This window comes from Pagrus pagrus (genome assembly GCF_965226575.1).
Source record: "Pagrus pagrus genome assembly, chromosome: 13".
Taxonomy (NCBI): domain Eukaryota; kingdom Metazoa; phylum Chordata; class Actinopteri; order Spariformes; family Sparidae; genus Pagrus; species Pagrus pagrus.
Genome location: NC_140197.1, coordinates 11,928,911 through 11,947,176, shown reverse-complemented (window position 1 = coordinate 11,947,176; position 18,266 = coordinate 11,928,911). Strand labels below are relative to the sequence as shown.

The following is an 18,266-nucleotide window of genomic DNA, read 5'->3' as shown; positions in this document are numbered from 1 at the left end:
ATGGATGGGTGAGGGAGAGAGGAGGAAGGGGTGAGGGAGGGAGGAGGTGGAGGAGTGGGAGGAGGGGGTGGGGTGCTGCCGCTGGCTGCTCGTCTTTTCCAATCAGTCGTTTCAAAGGCAACATGAGAGTGGAGGATGGTGCCTTGGAATGGATGTGAAACAACTTTTTTTTTTTTTCTTTTAATGCAGAACACACTTTTTAGACGTGCTTTAAATTATTAAGAGTATTTTTGTAAGGAGTGGGTGTAATCACACTGGGATTAAAAAAAAAAAAAAACATTTAAAGGAAGGAAACATACCAAATCCGTGACAGGTTTAAAAATAAAAACTTGTTAAAACTTGTGTTCAGCAGAGTGTAATCCACCCAGCACACCTACACACAGAGAAATCTTATCTCTGCAATATATTTAAAAAGCTTATTGCCTCAGCAAGAAATCAAATATGAATGTTACGGCGATGACAGAAGCTCTGCGCATGAATCCCAGGAGCTCCCGCAAGAACATCATGAAGTGTTTCTTCTTTTGAGTCTTTTCATTATTTTCCATTCTGTTGGCTTTATTGGAATAAATGTGAAGTCATGTGCTGCCACAGCTTATAGATAAGGAAAACAGTGGGAAGAAGAAAAAAAAAAAAAATAAATGGGAGAAAAATCTGTGATTGACACTTTTATCAGTTCAATATGCTAATGCTTTATTATTGGCAGGAGCTCTGTCACACTGCACACCCCCACTGTTGCCATAGAGGAGCGGAGCCAGATGGGAATAAGCTAAATGGTGGAGCTGGATTTTTAGGTGTGCAGCACAACAGACCCGCGATCTGCTGCTGCAGCTGCATTACAGGCTGTGAGGGATGTGAATTTGAATCTCAATCCTGTAGTCCCTTTGCAGACTGCCTGATAAAAAAATAAAAAAGGCTGGATGTGTTGACTCCACTGATGCAAAATGTAGTAACTTTTGGCTCAGCGTCACAGAACGCATCAAAGATCAACCGTGTCAAATGATGTAGTGCATCATGTTTGTCTCATCACAATACTGAAGCTGCTCTTTGGTGAATTTTGGTTTTTACAAATAATGTCATGCTGATGTTTAATAGAGGATGTACAGCGAGCATTCCCCCCGATACTCTGGATTTCTAACATCCTGCATACTTGCGACTGCTGTAAATGTTAACGAGAAACTGCACAGATACACGTAGATTTATTAAAATGTGCAAAAAAGGTGATGATACTCATTCAGTGTGTGAATGTACAAGCTGTAGGTATCAGCATACTGCACATGCTTAAAGGATCAGTCAGAATCTACTCACCCCGATGTCGATGGAAATTCAGGTGAAGTTTTGTAGTCAACAGAAACATTTCTGGAGCTTCACAGCAGAACAGTGTTGCAGCATTCTCCTGAACATCTGACTAAAAACCAGCAAAGCAACAATTACATACACAATATATAATGTCCATGCAACGACAGTCCTTACATAAATGCTCATTTTTTCATTATCTTCTTTTTCACCACACACGACTCTTTACAGAAGTTTCTAACCCAGAATTAACCAAAAGTGATGCATACAACTCAAATCACATGACTGTGCTACAGCAACCTAAAACACCAACAACAGAGCAGAGACAGGTTAATGTCAGATAAAGACGACTGGCATGACTTTATTATACAGAGTGTACTTTGCTGCTGCACATAAAGACAAAGAATCAAAGACAATAGTAGAGCGAAAGACAAAGCTGTATTCCAGCACTGTCATATTCTCCAAAGCCATCACAGCTTTGGAAAGACAGCAGACACTATGGTACTGAGTGTGCTGTTGTCACTGTCCCTCAGTGTGCAGCAGCTTCATCCTGACTGCATGCTTCATTGTTGTTTCTTTCACACTTTGAACACAGTGGGTTCAACTTTCTCTCAGTTTGACGGCAGATTTAGAAGGAAAGGAGTTTTACATTATTGACTTGAAGCTTTACTGCAGAAGCCCTTCAGAGGAACACGCTGTATCTTACCTGCTGTGGCTTAACAAGCTGCTGTCTTCCTGTTTGTAGCTGGCTCTAGATATGGCAGTGCTGGTCGGTCAGGATGGATTACTACTAGACAACTAGATGGATTCAAGCTGCCCTCAGAATGTATTGTAGTAACTTTGGAGACTTTATATCTGCTGCCATCATCGGGTTAAAACTTTTAAAAATACTGTGTATTGACAAAATACCTGGTTTAACAAATGACCTTCCCGTCAGCCTCAACGGATATTTGTTTTTTGTGCTAATTGGCTAATGTTAGCATGCTAATAGTTAACAGTATACCTATTAAACATCAACATGTTAGCACTGTGTGTATGTTAGCATGCATTTCCTCCCTCATAAAACATTTGCCAAGGTGATTTTTTACATCCAGCTCACTACCCTCTTCTTCTTCCCCACCTGTGTTGGTGTACTGTAGCATATCCTGGTGTGCGACCACCACCTGTTGGTCAGCAGAACAGTGACAAACCGTTGGCTGGACTGTGAACTACGTCACCCGCGTGCACAAGCAAAAGATAAACAAAATGGGGACCGACTCCACAGCGCTACTAGAGGTCTAAAACTCCACAGGGAGCCTTTAATTGCAGTTCTTGTGTGCTAACTGTGTGAAGAATTAAAAAACTGCACTTGCAACTGAAATACTAATACTTACTTAATACTAAAATCACCTGGTCTAAATTCTCATGTTTTACAGATACTTTTCTTTTTCCTAAGTCTGCTCAATTAAATGAAGCACAATTTAAAGTAACAGTGACGAAAAGATCCAAAATTGCAGCAGTGGAAGACAAATCCTTTGAAATGCCGACCGTTCTTGAAACAGTGCTGTCCGGACAATGAGGCAACACTAATCTATGATTTATCAACTGAGCTGTTCTTTATGAGACACACAAACGCATCCAGTGACACAGCAGGTGTCTTGACGCTGGACCAGGAACACGTTCTTGAGATGAATTTAATCTGCGTGAAATCCTCTGGATCGGGGGGGGGGGGGCGATGTTTCTGGTTGTCTGCCTGCTTATCTCTTTAGCTGGCTGCTTTCTTTTTTTCTTCTTCTACCTGTCTGCCCCTCACTTTACCTGTCTGTGTGGGTTACAATTGAGTTGCCAAATTTCTGTCATCCTGCCGGTGTAGCTCTCCATTTGGCTGCTCGCCTTCCTTCCTTCCTTTCTATCTCTCTCTCTGTTTTTATCTTTTTCTTCTCCTCTGCTCGGCTTGTGGGGGGGCTTGCGGCTCTGGATTTATGCTGCGTGTTGAATAGTAATAGTTTGTCATCCTGTTTTAGCCCACAGCAATCTGTCCAGAAAAGAATGAGATACTGTTGATTTCTTGGTGTGTGTGTCTGTGTGTGTGTGTGTCCCATAAGTATGTTCCCTGGCAGCTCTCTGTTATGAATGTGTAAAAAGGTCAGACCATGTTACGCCTCCTTCACTCAAATAGAATTATTTTTTCTGTACACCCCGCGGGACCGTACTGACAGAAGTGTCTGTAAGTCTGTGCGAGTGTGTGTGAAAGTGCTGCCGTTCAACCATTTTCTGTGTGTGCTACTGCATTAATTTCATAATGATTTATTATTTGTGTATCCTCTATGTAGTCTCTGGCGTTTCTAACAGTTGTGCGTGTTTGTTTTTGTGCGTCTTTCCCTCCATCCACTCATCCATCCCTCCTTCCAGCCTGGTAAAGATGCTGAGCCTCAACAGTGTCTATATTTAGCTGCTGGTTCAATCAATGACGGCAGAGCCACAGCACCATGACTCTGCATACTGATAGTACTACCGCCCATCGCCACCTCCGCTCACCTCTGGAGAGAGAGATAAAGCAAGACGGAGTGAGAAATAGAGGGAGAGAGGCAGGGAAATGGGCAAATTAAAGAAATGACGACGAGAAAATGAGAGCAAAGCCACCAAAAATGACCCAAAAAAGATAATTCAAAGAGCGAGAGAGAGACAGATGGGCCCTTAATCCTATCACACGGTTAGAGGAAGACAGGGAAAAGCCAGAGAAATAGGCAAAGGAGGGAGAAGAAGAGGATGTAATGATGTGCAAGGCAGCCAGGTGAAGAAGAAGAAGAGGAGGGATGAAAGGAAGGAGACAGGTGTAAATGCAGAGGCAGAGGTATCGAGGGATGAAGACAGATGGAAAGGGGTGCGAGGGGGGGGGGCGAAGTAGAAAGAGGAGGTTCACACGGGCTGAGATGAAGATGTGGGGACTGAAGGGTGGATGAAGACAGAGAGAGAGAGAGAGAGAGAGAGAGAGAGAGAGAGAGGAGAATAGCTGCAGTGTCTGAGAAAAGAGACAGAAATGAGTTTCTTACAAATGGAGAGACCGAGGGAAGAGAGAGGGAGAAAGAGATTCCAGGGGAGGAGAGAGGGAGAAGTTCACACAAGAGCAAGTAGAGAAAGATGTAACAGACTGCAGTGTTTTTCTACAGCGAGAGAGCAGAGTGTGCTGCGAGTGGATGGAGGGGAATGAAAGTAGAGAGGCGTATAGAGGAGGAGGGAACAGGTACGCTGAGGGAGAAAGCATCAGGGAGAAAGCATCAGGGAGAAAGAGAGAGTCTGTTGACACTAGAGATGTGACAAAGAGACTCAGAAGATGAAGAAAATGGACACTGTGGACTGGAGAGAGAGGTCAGGATTGAGCCACTGCTTGCCGGTGTTACACCAAATTCTGTCATCCATCAGAATCTGTGGCCTTTTTTAAAAAAAATATTACTTTATCACATCTTCTATTTTGATAGCTGTCACCAAACATGGTTTCCTCCATAACATTAAAGGAATAGTTTAATGTTTTGGGACACATTTGCGTATTTGCTCTTCTGCTGAGGGCAGGATGAAAACATCAGTACCGCTGTCGTGTGTGTGCTTAACACATAGACTGGAAAAATCTAAATTCATGTACCAGCAAGTCAGAAGCTCACTAATTAAGTCTTTACAGATATCGTTTGTTCACACAAATTAAAGAGATGATATGTGTTTAAACTGTTAATTAGTGAGCTTTGAAGATGTGTTAGGATGGAAAATGAGGCAAATATTACATAACAGAGGCATCCACACAAGTTGAAATTGCCTCAACATGATGAAAACCTTTGTGCTCATCACAGGGCTTTATGAATCTGCATCATTAACATTAAGAAACTAATGAAAAAAGGAGAAATAACAGAGATAACTGGAGATCAAGGGGAGTTCTGAGTTCAGTCAGAGGCTGAGCTGAACACGAACACACAGGTCATTCACACAGGTGGGCGCGACAATTGTGAATGTTGTGAATGTCTCAACTTGAGCAAATCTTTGCGCTCATACTGGGGCTTTATGAAACTGCTTCGTGAACCTGAAGAGATCAAAGGAACGAGGAGACAGACTGGAGGGAAATAGCAGAAAGGACTGAAGATCCAGGTGAGTTCTGAGTCAGGTCAGAGGATGATCTTAACAAAAGCATACAGGTACGCTCACATATACATATATGATCGGTATCTACGTTACCAGCTAGCTTAACATCCGTTTGTATACTGGCTGCTATAAATATACAATATGTGTAAGAGTATTTGCAGTGGTAATACGGTTAAAATTCCTAACTGCGTCACAGAATCTGATGGGTCACACAGAATTACTTTCAGGACCAGCTTTTATCCTCATCATTGAGTGTGGGAGCAGATCTCTCAAAATATGCGTAATATTAGTGTGCACAGGCGGACACACACATACAAACACACAGTTGTGTTCTTTCTATTTCTGTTTGCAGAAGGCTGCAGAGATTCACACTCACACAGGGCACATAATCTCTCACATGCACAAATAATCTCTGTATCTTTTTCTCTCCCAGGACTGTACGCATAAAAATGCAAACCCCACTCAAACAGAAGACAGACACAGACTCCTGTGCACACACACAGACACACTTTAAGTCGCTGTGAGAACTAGAAAGCGCCTTAAGCACTTGGAAAGCGCTCACTGTAAATCCACACTATTGTTATGTTTGGCTGTGATCTGTTCTGGGCTGCAATTACATGACAACACAGGCGTAGCCCAACATCTCTCTCTGTCTTCTTCTCTGACACACAAACACACATACATATACATATACTGTATATAAATACATTCAGGTGCAGTCAAACAACACATATAGGTCATGTATTCCTATAGGATAAACTATTGACTACATTCTTCCTCTACACGTCAACACTCCCATTTTTTCCAATTAAGATTACATTAATTCTTCACCCAAAATCTTAAACTTACGTCGGCCATTTGCAGAAACACACTTCTAATTCTCTTTCTTGCAGAGAGAAGGACATGTTACAACTCTCGTGTCTGAACAGTAAATATACGGCTACATCTAGCACCTGGTTAGCTTAGCTTAACAATGGGGTGCGAGGGGATGCCTCAAATCTTTCTTTTCTTATTGTTCCTTTATAAGAATGAGGTTTGTGCTGTCTGGCAAAAAAAAAAAAAAAAAAGCCAGCAGTATCTGCTGCCATAGCACTGGACTACGAGACAGCTTCTGCCCTCAGGCTGTGAGGCTCCTGAGCTCATCCTCAACTTTCCATCATAAAAAACATTTTGTTTGTTTCTCTACTGTAGCATAAAGACTTACATTTCGTTCGACAAGCCTGTGTTGTAGAATGACAATTAAAGAAACTTTGAATACCAGAATGGTATAAATCTTCTCATCATATTCTCATCCACCCATCCATTTTGGCAACATGCTAAGCAAGGTAGTCAAGGTAAGTGAATAGGTATACAGTATTTCCTTAAAAGTCAAACTAGTCCTTAAACTAGATGGATGGATGGACCGATGGACTGATGGATGGATGGATGGATGGATGGATGGATGGATAGATAGATAGATAGATAGATAGATAGATAGATAGAAGGCTGTGGAGAGAAATCCTCTTTAGCAGCTGAGATATTTCTATTCATAGCTCTGCTGCTCTGTTTTGCTGTTTCCTTTTCAAATCTCATCCATGCTCTCTGGAGCGGTTTGTTGCTGTGTGTGCTTGTGCTTTTTTTTTGTTTTTGTTTGTGTGCATGTGTGTGCTTTCTCTCTTACTCAGTTCGAGCTCTTAGTGCTTTGTTAAACACGCTGTATCATCGCACGCACACACACACACACACACACACACACACACACACACACACACACACACACGCAAACACACATCCATAACAAATCCCTGCTCTGAAACTCAACACTGTGTCACCAAAGCCTAGTGGACTCAGAGTTCAATTACTCCCTCCTCTCGCTCTGTGTCTCTCATTATCATTGTCTCCATCTTACAGCCGTTGTTTATTAAAGGTTGCTATGTAACCACCAGCCGCTTTACCATTTCAATTACACGGCTCTGTCTGTGCGTGCACGAATTTGCACCCTCGGTGTGTGTTTTAGTGTGTATTTTAGTGTGTGTGTGTGTGTGTGTGTGTGTGCACTGTAATTTCATTTTCCTCTGTCCTCAGCTGGAGTATTTCACAGTAAAGCAATAGCACCAATCTGTGTCTAATCTGCTGCAGAGGCTTAGGGCCAGGTCAACTTCACCTTCCCCTGCCATACAGACACCGCTCTCCCAGTTCATTCTGTCCTGCACTGTTCAGTTAGGAAACAAGATACTGCTTCAGAATTTTCTAATATGCTGATGATTAGCACTAACCCTACCATTTTCAGCATTAAATAAGTTTAACATCTGCTAATTAGCACAGCTGAGGCTGGTGGGAATATCATTAGTTTTGCCAGTATTTGGTCATTAAACTATTAGTTGAGTTGAAATTTTGATCTGATGATCTCATTTTGATCTGATGATGGCGCTAGAGGAGAGTTACGGTGCAACAAAGAAAGTACAATTGATCCTGAGGGGCATATGAATGTCTGAACCAAGTGTCAAGGCCGTCCATTCATTAGTCGTTGAGACATTTTACTCAAAACCACAAATGTGAAGCTAATGATCGTGTTGGAGGAGAAGTCAGGGGAACACTGAAGTCATTTGGAATAATCCTCTGGGTACAATGAGTCCATTCAGTAGTTGTTAATATATTGTGGTCTAGACCAAAGTGGTGGACCCACTCAAACACATTGCCATCCCTGGAGCGTCAACACCACTGTGGATTTTTTTATTTTAATAGAAGACTTTTTCAAAATAGAGGGTTGAAATGGGTCCCATTTTTCTTCTAGGCAGCCACACCTGTCTCTATGAATGTCATAAACATAACATTAATATTTAGAGATTTAATGTAGGAACCATAAAAAAATCAGTGATAGTATATCCAGCTCTTTATCTAACGGTCTGTGAAGATATGTTTTATAGAGCTATATAACTGCATCATTGCAACATCAATGAAAATTTCCGTTAGGTTTAGGGAATAACAGGGCAAGGGCATTAAAGGGCCAAAGATACCACAGACAGTTTCTGCTCAGGATGATCAACTGAAACTTATCTCTGAGGAAGAAAGTAGAAAGCGTGATCCCAGGACACGCTCTAAGCTTTGATACTTGCACTGCGATCTAATATGATTAAAGTCATTTATTCCTTCACATTTAAACAAAAATAAGGCCATTGATCACTTCGAAAACAAAAGATGTCTACTTGGAAAAGGCCAGTGGTGACAGGATCTTGATGCGTGTATGAATGTTTAAAGGAAATGTGGCTACAGAATAATTGATAAGTATTAAAGTGACTCTGCTATAAGCCACTTTGGGGCTTTGGTTAAATCATGAATCTTGATATATCCTCTGTTGAACAGTTAATGCAAAATGTAAATGCAGTCTGCAGTGATGGAAGCATCGGCTCCACTGAGGTGCCCTTGAGCAAGGCAGGGTAAGTATACAGTGGCTGTTTGACTTTAATTAAACTATACACATTCCTTCATCATTCAGTCAAGTATATGTGATAGAGTCTGTGCCCATGAAAGTCACCCTTGGATAAACCCTCTCATTAATCAATTTGTAAATTACAGCAGCAACAATCGATATTTGTGACAAGGACAGTTTATCAAATAATTATGTGTAATGTGAAAGTGGTCGCTCATCATGATGAACTCCCAAAAGTAATCAAACTGAATCTGCAGCTCACGTTATTGTGGATGCCTCTGGCTTTCTTGCAATACCCATCCTACTCCATCTCTGATTAGCTCAATCTATTGGTTTTCATATAACAAAAGCATTAACAGCTTTGTGGTCCCTGTACTCTGTGCTAAAGGTTTTTCAATGGGTCAAGGCAAGAAAAGTGGCAGAGTGGATTGTGAGTTGTAGTTTCCCTGGTAAACACACAATCTCCTCAGCTGTTACAGCTGCAGGCCAGCAGTGGGGCCCGGTCTGTCTGCTCTGCCTAGCACAGAGACACTGGCAGCAAAGGGCAGCTCCGGAGGATGAGTGACCCCGAGAGGGGCAGCAGAAGACATGGGATGATGCTGTAGATTTTGGTGTGTTTACCAGGGAAACTACACCTCATAAATCAGTGGGATCCATAAAAATGCTGGCGTTCCCCTCAGCTCTTCAGAGCTTTATAGTATCTTACAGCACATTGTTTTGGGGTTTTTTTAAGCTCACAACTATAAGCTATTGGCACTTATAGCATCATCTTTGTCAGCTGTTTCCCCCTGCTTCTAGTATTTATGCTTAATGAAGCATAGCCCCTACTGGCTTGAGCTCCTAATTAGAGATTAATATCAATTTAAAACTGCAACATGGTTTCACACATAGCATAATGAGGCTTTGTGCATTCAAACAATGTATATTTTTTCAACTGGGTGTCATTTCAAATGAATAAAAAAAGTCTGAGTTGTACTGTAGGTTTGCTTTTCATCGTGCTGTTTCATATTCTGCAGAAGTGTAGCCTCGATTAGTCAGTGTGCCATTAGCGCCCATTACATTTAAGTGTGTGAGTGAATGTGAATGGGAAAGTTTGATTTAGTGGCTAAAGCTATTATCGTTGAGGAATGAAACTGTCCCTGTGGAGTGTTTCCACACATGTATCATCTTTCTCTCTCTCTTCAAACCTCTATGTCTATCTTACACACACACACAGACCCATACCTCCTCTGGGACCCTCATCAGGCCAGCGAGCTCCTTTTAGCGGCTCCCCTGGTGATCTCCATATCTCTAATGAGATTATTGTAGTAATAGGAGAGTTGATAAACCCATTACCCACAACCCATCCCTCCTGCCTGACTGCCTGTCTCTCTGTTTGTCTGATTCTTGCCCGTCTGTCCTCCTGTGAGCTCTCGACCAGGACAAAGAAGAAGAAAAAGAAACATTCAGGTCACTGAGAGGAGAAGGAGGAGGAGGACGAGGGGGAGGAGATGACATTCATGACAAGGAGGTAGTTAGAAAAAAGAAGAGAGGGCAAAGGAGCAGGAATAGAGAGGAGGAGAGAAATCAATGTGGGAGAGAGGAAAGAGAGGAAACAGGAAGTGTGAGACAGTTACAGATGGGGTCGAAGAGAAATCGCTGACAAGAGTAGAGAAAAAAGTGTCGATTATAAAAGAAAACACAGGGGGGAAGTCTGAAAAATGACATGAAAGAAGATGTGGCGCATGAAGGATGGATGAACAGGGAGCGACTGTGGAGAGTGGCTGTTTAAAGGTCATGTGTATTAGAGGACTGTGTGCGGAGACATGGGCTCAGTCCCTCCTCTTTCCTCTCTTCTATCCTTCACCTCCCTCCATCATTCTCTTTCCGCTGCCAGTTTCCCCTTTTGTACTTACAGTCTCATCCTCTTTCATCCCTGTCTCCTCTCCCTGTCTGTCTGTCCTCCCCCCTTGCACAAACCAAATCCCTCCCTCCCTCCCCCCCATCTCTCGTTCTTTCTCCCTCTATCTCCCTCCATCAGCTTCAAAGAGCTGTCTGTGGCAGACCTCGAGGGCACCTGCCTCTTGAGGTGGAATAAAATCAACCGTCCCCTAGTGCCTTTGTCTGTGTGCGTCTGTGTGTGTGTGTGTGTGTGTAGCTGGTACAGACTCTGAAGTGCAGTGAGGCCCTAGGCCAGCCTTATAACAAACAAACACAACCAATGAACAAACAGGTGAACCTGGACCAAAGGGTCGTTTCTGCCTATGGGTCTACTCCCTAAATGAGATTATGTTACAGTGTAGTTTCTGACCTTTACAGCCTTAATTAAATCTGCGTCGGTGTATGTGTGTTTATGTTTGTGTGCATATCTTTCTCTGCATGGCTGCTGAGTGTGTCAGTCTGTCACTGTGTGTTCACCTCTCTGTATGTGTGGATCTGCTTGTGTGTAGGTGTTTGATGAGTGCACCTGGGAATCTGCCACATCTGTGGGTGTGTGCTGGCTGCTCAACAGCACCTAGTGAGATTGGATGAGAGCTTCTGGCCCACGCCGTGTGTAAATCAGACAGACGCAAGATGCTGGTTCGACCAAGTGTGCGACTGAGTGTGACCTTTGTGAGGAGAGGAGACGAGAGGAGTGGTGTTGCCAGACTGGGCTGTTTTCTGTCCAGCCGGGTGGCTTTTTATTTGATTTTGAACTACTACAGGCAGCAATGTGTCTCTATGATCCTCGGTTTTCCACGACTTCACCTGTCACTTGATCATGAAGGTGACACTACTGTACAGAGGATATAGGCTGCAGTATAGGCAAAATCTGTCTGCTACTTCAGCGCCATGGATCTCTCAATACACAGCACAGCCCGGCTACTCGTTGCTATAAACTTGTACAAGGGTATGGAAAGTTCAAGCTCATTGTTTAGTTGTGTGGTTCGTAAATTAAATCAGGAAGCTGGTTTCAGCAAAAAAAAAGGTCCAAAAAAAACAAACATTGTACACTAACTGCTCAGCACCACATGTCTGGCAGGCAAACAGAGCAACTAGCTAGAGAAACATAGTGGAGCATTTAGCGGCTAAAGAGATAGATGTTTCCCTTTTAGCTGAAAACATTAAAAATAATAATAATAATAAATGAAATTATCAACTACAATATGAAGAAAAAAGGTTATGATGTTCAGGATGTTTGTGTGCTGTGTTGCAGAAATATCTAAAGAGTTATCTGAAGTAAGCATGCTAGCCAGCTAGCCCCGGCTGTCTTAGTCCAAAGCTCCCGTGCTAGTGACATAAACACGTTAGCAGCAGTTAGTTGTACTCTAGTGGTATGCTGCCCTCTATTTGTTTAGAGTATGAATTCAACAGGTAGCAAATCTGTAGTGTATAATCTATAATATAGCCCAATTAATCACAGGTCACATTATATTACATGCACATTCCTACTATGTTTGTTACTGATAAAACCCACACACACATATTATATTTCATGCATGCACACTTGTATTACAGTTTTTCTCGATTGTTTACACACATTTTCTGAAAGCATGCCTCATACTCTCAGAATTCTACACACAAATCAAAAAACACACACACAATGGGCAAAACCCCTCACTTCTCCTGCAAAATGAAACTTTACATTCAAAACAATGTTATTTCTTCTCAAAATGATATTTTGTTTTCAAATGACACACACAAACCATCATATGAATAGACATTTATAAGAACCAGCTGAACTCTGATGTGCTCAATGTAAAACACTATGATGAATGAAAAACACTTCTTCTCCATTCATCATTCATCTTTTTTGTTCAGTGTTACACTTACTACAGACAGTGCATACATAAGTGTGTTGTAAAGTATTTTAGAATATTGTTTTTATACTCAGAACACACAGTAACAAATATATTTTATTTTTCCCACAAAAACAATGTACACGGTGTACATCCCAACCAACACAAAGTTGCACATACAGTGGTCGACATACAAAACAACAGAAGAATTTGCAGTTACAATAAAAAAAATTTTAAAAAAAACTATGCTGCATCCTCTCTTCGGTTTCGGTCGGGCCACAGCACCTCATCCACATTGCATCATCATGTTGCCCTTTTATGCTAAAGCTCTGATTGCTAATTGTAAAACTGTGTGACAGGTGTTTGCCCATGTGATGAGTCAGTGTGCATAGTGGGGCAATTAACTTTAGAATTTTGAATAACAGTGTGTTCCTTGTGAAAACAAGAGATTTTCTCAATGTAAATTGTGCCAAATGCAGAGAATTGTGCGTAGTGTTCTGAAAAAAGTGTTTTAGAACTGCAATTTGAGTGTAGAGCAGGAATTGTGCTTGTAGTTTAGCAGAATTGGTTCAGGGGGTTGGTGCACAAGTTTCATGTTGAGGTCATTGTGTCTCAAGTACCAGTAATTGTGTCTAAACAATTGAGAAAAACTGTAAATGTCCTTAAATGGCCTCAGATATTGAGCAAAGCCTGGCAACATTCAGTCTGTACTCAAATAACCTCCCTGGCAGATGTTTCATGTGTCCACTTCTAGTTAAACAGGTCATTGTACTAAAGTATTGAAAAAATGCTTTGTTTATGCAAAGTAAAGATGAGTCATCTGCAAAAATCTTATAATAGGGAGTTAGTTAAAGGTGAAGGCCTACGTCCGAGATAGGGAAATTCATGTTATTGGTCAGCTGTGAACTGTATGATGGGTGTCTGAAAGCAGGACAACAGACTCCATTGGTGGAGAAACTGTGGAGGGAAGAATAAGCCAAAAAACTAAGTGTATAAATGAAACTGCATTTTGCTATGTTCCCAGGTTCCATAGTCTGCAGACTGTGGTGCTCATTCTTTGTTAAATAAATAATTAAGGACAAGAGGACAAATTCTCACAAATTGCACCTTTACAGACAGTAAAAATTGGATTTACAGTAGTCAAGAGAAGAAGAAGCAGAAGTAGAAGAGGAAGAAGGAAGAAGAGGAAGAGGAGGAGAGCTAGATACGCTCAACATGCAAAACCAAATGTAATTTCAATTCATTAGCTCTAGGCCTTTAATTATAGTCCCAAGTCGTAGCTCTCTAATAATACATTTTTAATAAAAGCTTCCATCTGTTCAAATAAGTGAAGACTGTTTTTGTTCAATGTCACATTATCCGACAGATTTCCTGGTGATCATTTTTCAATAAAGTCGCTGTAGTGTCAGGTTCACCTAAGTGTGAGCCTGGCACATACAGAAAAAACCCATCTGCAATAGAAACCAAAACATTTGGGCTACTTTTAACGACAATTAGGCCGGTTGAGGGCTCTGATTTGGCTGTTTGGTGTCAAAACTGGCAACACTGGAGAGAAGAGGAGAAACATTTGGGTTAACACGCAGGAAAGAGCTGAATCATCGACATGAAACTAAACCTGGTGAAGATTCATCCATGTTCAACACACACAATGTACTCATGTATCCACCTACGTAACCCTCCCCTCCACACACACACACACACACACACACACTGCAGAGACACTGGCTGTCTCTGCCACGCAAAATAAACTGCATGTACTCTACCGTAACTATAAAAATGTATCAAATTAGAGTGATGTTGAATAACACTCAAATCTATGTCTGTGTATGTGTGTGTGTGGTGAGGGAGAAAAAAACAGATGGGTGGGTGTTGGACATCTATATGAGTCCTCCATCTAATGAAAGTCATTAGAGTGAAGCAGGAAAATCAGTCTAATAAAGAAAAGAGGTTGCTGCTCAGTCTTGGATGAAGGCCAAAACCATCACACACCGTTATTCACTCAGTGTGTGCGTGTGTGTGTGTTTGTGTGAGAGAGAGAGAGAGAGACAGAGAGGGAGGGAGAGAGAGATGAGATGGGATAGAGAGGGGTGTATTGATCGGTGGGCGTGTAGAGAAGGGACCTGAACTACCACAGCAGCACCACCTCCACCACTCGCACACAAACACAAACAGCAGCCTGCATAAGCTCTCAACTATATCTTCGGGTATATTATGTACAGCAGTGCTACTGGCTGCTGTGTTGTGCATTGATCGGCTGCTCAGTCTTGAAAAAAGTATTCCTCTGATAGAGCGTCAGGAGACAAGAGTGTAGTAAACCCTTCAGGTCATGCTGTTAAAGGAGAGAGGTTGAACATCGGGTTGCACAAAAAACTGAGGAATCAGAACATGTTTAGATTCTAGGTGAAAGTCTTTTCAATTTACAGTATATTATGGTATTTAAGATATATTAAGGCATAAATGCAAAACTTACATATGTATTTATATGATATCTATCAATATCTGAACACAAAAATACAAAAAACAAAGCTGTGTAAACAAAAGCAGGCATTGAGACAGTGGTTACCAACCCCACAATACTAATAAATGTCATTTCAATCCATATTTTAGTTGATAAAATGGTGAACATGCTAATTAAAGGTGTTTTTGTTAAATTTCCCAACCTATGTATATAAATAAAGATAGGCTAAACATAAAAAAAACACCTCTCTGTATAATGCAATATAACTCAACAAGAAAACAAACTACATCCTCCAAAATGACCCTACAGATGAAGCAACACCTCTCTAACAAAGTTTCAACAAAAACTGAGCATTATAACCATAAATGGAGGATTAATTGCAGGGCTGTTTTAAGCTAGTTTTAGCTAGATGTACCTAATAACCTGATCACTTTTAAAACATAACTGGAGGGGTTCTTAAACAACTTGTTTGTTGTTGCTCCAGGTTGTTCTGTATGTAGTGTTGTGATAGTGAAGCCATTGGGTCGAGTCCTAAACCGTGTGGTTTCATTTCTTCTGCTGCCCTCTGGCGGATAGATGAAAAAACTACATCTTCTCCCATAATGCACTTCGTCCGTTTTTATACCCATCATTCCCTGCTGCGAGCTCTCTGCACCAGTCAAGATGGCGGACAGACCAGGTAAAACATCGTGTCCTCTGCTTTAAAAATCACAATTTGTCTCTGTTATGCGTTTTGTTGTCGGTATATTTTCACATATTGACAAACGCTGTGTGTTTGCCTGACTGACAATGAGTTCATGACTCATTTTAAGCTCTTCGTCTGACCGAAGGCCGCGCTCAAACCTTTGAGTCACGTCAAGGACTTTGCGTGTCATTGCCAGTGTTTAAGTTAACATTAGTCTGCGTGCCGCTCTTGGACATTTAGCTAACATGTCATGTTCACTCATTAGAAACTGTAGCTTTTACCTCCAGCTCAGACGAAGTTATTACAAATAACCTGTCTTTGCATAAGTTATGTAACGGTTTCTTTTGGCTAGCTTGCACAGTAGCTTGCAAACACGGTGTCTAACGTCACTGCAAACTCTGATATTGTCTGGTTAATTTAATCCTAAAACCAATTAACGGTTTAAAAAATAATGAGGAAAGGCCGTGCTTTGATTTACAGTATGTTTTAAACGGTGGTCTAAGAGTATTTCATTCATATTGTCATGTTGTAGCTACACACCTGCTAAATGTCAAATGTGGCCCCAAAGTGTAAAGTTGGCTCCAGAGGTGGAGGGTAACGTCAGGTGGTGCGTTCAAGTGTAAATATGAGCAGATGCAACTTTATTTAAATACTTTGGGTTTAAAACTATGTAGAGAATGAATAATGTTGACTACTTTGCTTTATTTAGGGCTGGAACTGATAATCTTTCCAGTACCTAGAAGCCTGCAAATTATTTTTTATAGAAGAATGGTAGATTTATCTATAAAATGTCATTAAAAAGTTTTTTTTTTAAATGCAGTCTCAACTCTTTAGGGTCCAAGGTGACTTTCACATTCCCTGTTTAAAGACAAATCTCTTCAGTTAGTCACAATTAAGACAAACACGTGCCACACATGTTTACATTTGAGAAGTTGGAGCCAGGAATTGTTCATATTTGTACTTGTTAATTCATAATTTGAACTTTTTAGATTAATTTATGTCAATGGACTAATGAATGGAGTGACCGATCATTTCAGCTCTGGCCCATTTACTTTGTAGCTGCAGATATTGTTTTATGACTTATTGATGATTTAAGTGTTAAATTACCCCCTGCCTACCAGAACATACACTACCAGAGCTACAGCTTGTTTTGCTCATTATGGATGACGTGTAATCAAACTGTCGTTGCTGTTTACACCAGTTCCCATTATTGAGAAGCGTCTGATGGACGTGAAACTGGGTGAGCTTGGAACCTGGCTTGGAGGTCGAGACTTCACTCCCAATGGCCTCATCGCATCTGTCCGCAGAGGTGAGGAAACCTGTTCGGACTGAAACTTTGTCGTGGATCTGAGAAAACATAACTCGGCAAGAAACTCCCTCGTTGTGATTTTTTTCTTTAGTTCCTGTTGCTTTAAGCTCACTAACATTTAGTATAGTTTACGATAAAGGTGATGTGTGAAATAGACTTTTTTCAAATGTTAACTATTAAGGGAACATAGTTTTTGTTTTTCAGCTTGCACAACATAATTTTCCCAGCCACTATTAGTAACTGATATCAAACAGTTGTGTGTTCAGCATCTTCTTTAAGGGCAAATCATTAGCTGTATTGACAAAACACTGTGAAGCGACAAGTAGTTCCCACCTGGGAGAAAAACACAAATAATTCACAAAGCATTTTAGCTCCAAAACTAGCTGGTAATGTTAGAAGTTGAGGGACTTACAGAGAACTCTTAAGTAACCAGGACCTTCTGCTCGACAGATTAGTATTTAACCCAATTTGTTCAGCAGGTCATTAAGTGTGCATTTAAATAATCACAGCTACAATAAATAAAGTGGATTTCATGACCACCACTAGATTGTCCAGTGTTGTATGTATAAATACCTCATCAAAGAATAAACATTTGTAACTAGTTTTTACTAGAAACACTTAGTTTGGAACATTAAACTGAAGTTTTAATGACATTAAGGAGGGCTCTTTGTATGATACGATACTCTGTGAATACTGCCCCAGTGGTAGTTGACAAATGCAATAATGTATTGACTTTCCCCTTTCACCGTGTTCACTCACATGTAAAAAATCAATGCATGAAGCTTCTGTATTCAGGCCATAAAGAAGAGCTGTGGTTAGCGCATTGTTTTCTTGTCTTCCAGGCCACGACAGATACTACAACAAGTACATTAACGTGAGGAAGGGAGGCATCGGTGGTGTAGCTATGCTGCTGGCTGGCTACGTGGCCCTCAGCTACTTTTGGGAATACGACCACCTCAGTAAGAAATGCAAACACTCCCTCACTGCTTGTTTAAGAATGTCCTACAAGAAAATGTGAACTAGACATTTACATCAAAACACTTTCTCCATCTTTTTTCCAGAACACGACCGCTGGAGGAAGTACCACTGAGGCCCTTCAGCAGCCATCAGACCTTCAGGGGTTGAACTTGAATCTCTTTGTTCCTCCTGCTCTTTCTACTCTCAGCTCTCTGTGTTGAATATATGACTGTTGTGACCAATAAACAATAAGAAGATTTAATGCTGGATATTCTGTGTGTGAGTGTAAG

At 41.2% G+C, this 18,266-nt stretch overlaps 1 protein-coding gene across 1 annotated transcript; it reads left to right on the top strand.

Moving 5' to 3' along the window:
- The first annotated feature begins 15,604 nt into the window (after positions 1–15,604).
- Positions 15,605–18,245, top strand: atp5mf (ATP synthase membrane subunit f). Its single transcript, XM_084372653.1, has 4 exons — positions 15,605–15,704; positions 16,912–17,019; positions 17,862–17,978; positions 18,081–18,245. The coding sequence occupies exons 1-4, from the start codon at positions 15,689–15,691 to the stop codon at positions 18,107–18,109; spliced, it is 270 nt and encodes an 89-aa protein (XP_084228779.1). The 5' UTR covers positions 15,605–15,688; the 3' UTR covers positions 18,110–18,245.
- The last annotated feature ends 21 nt before the right edge of the window (positions 18,246–18,266 follow it).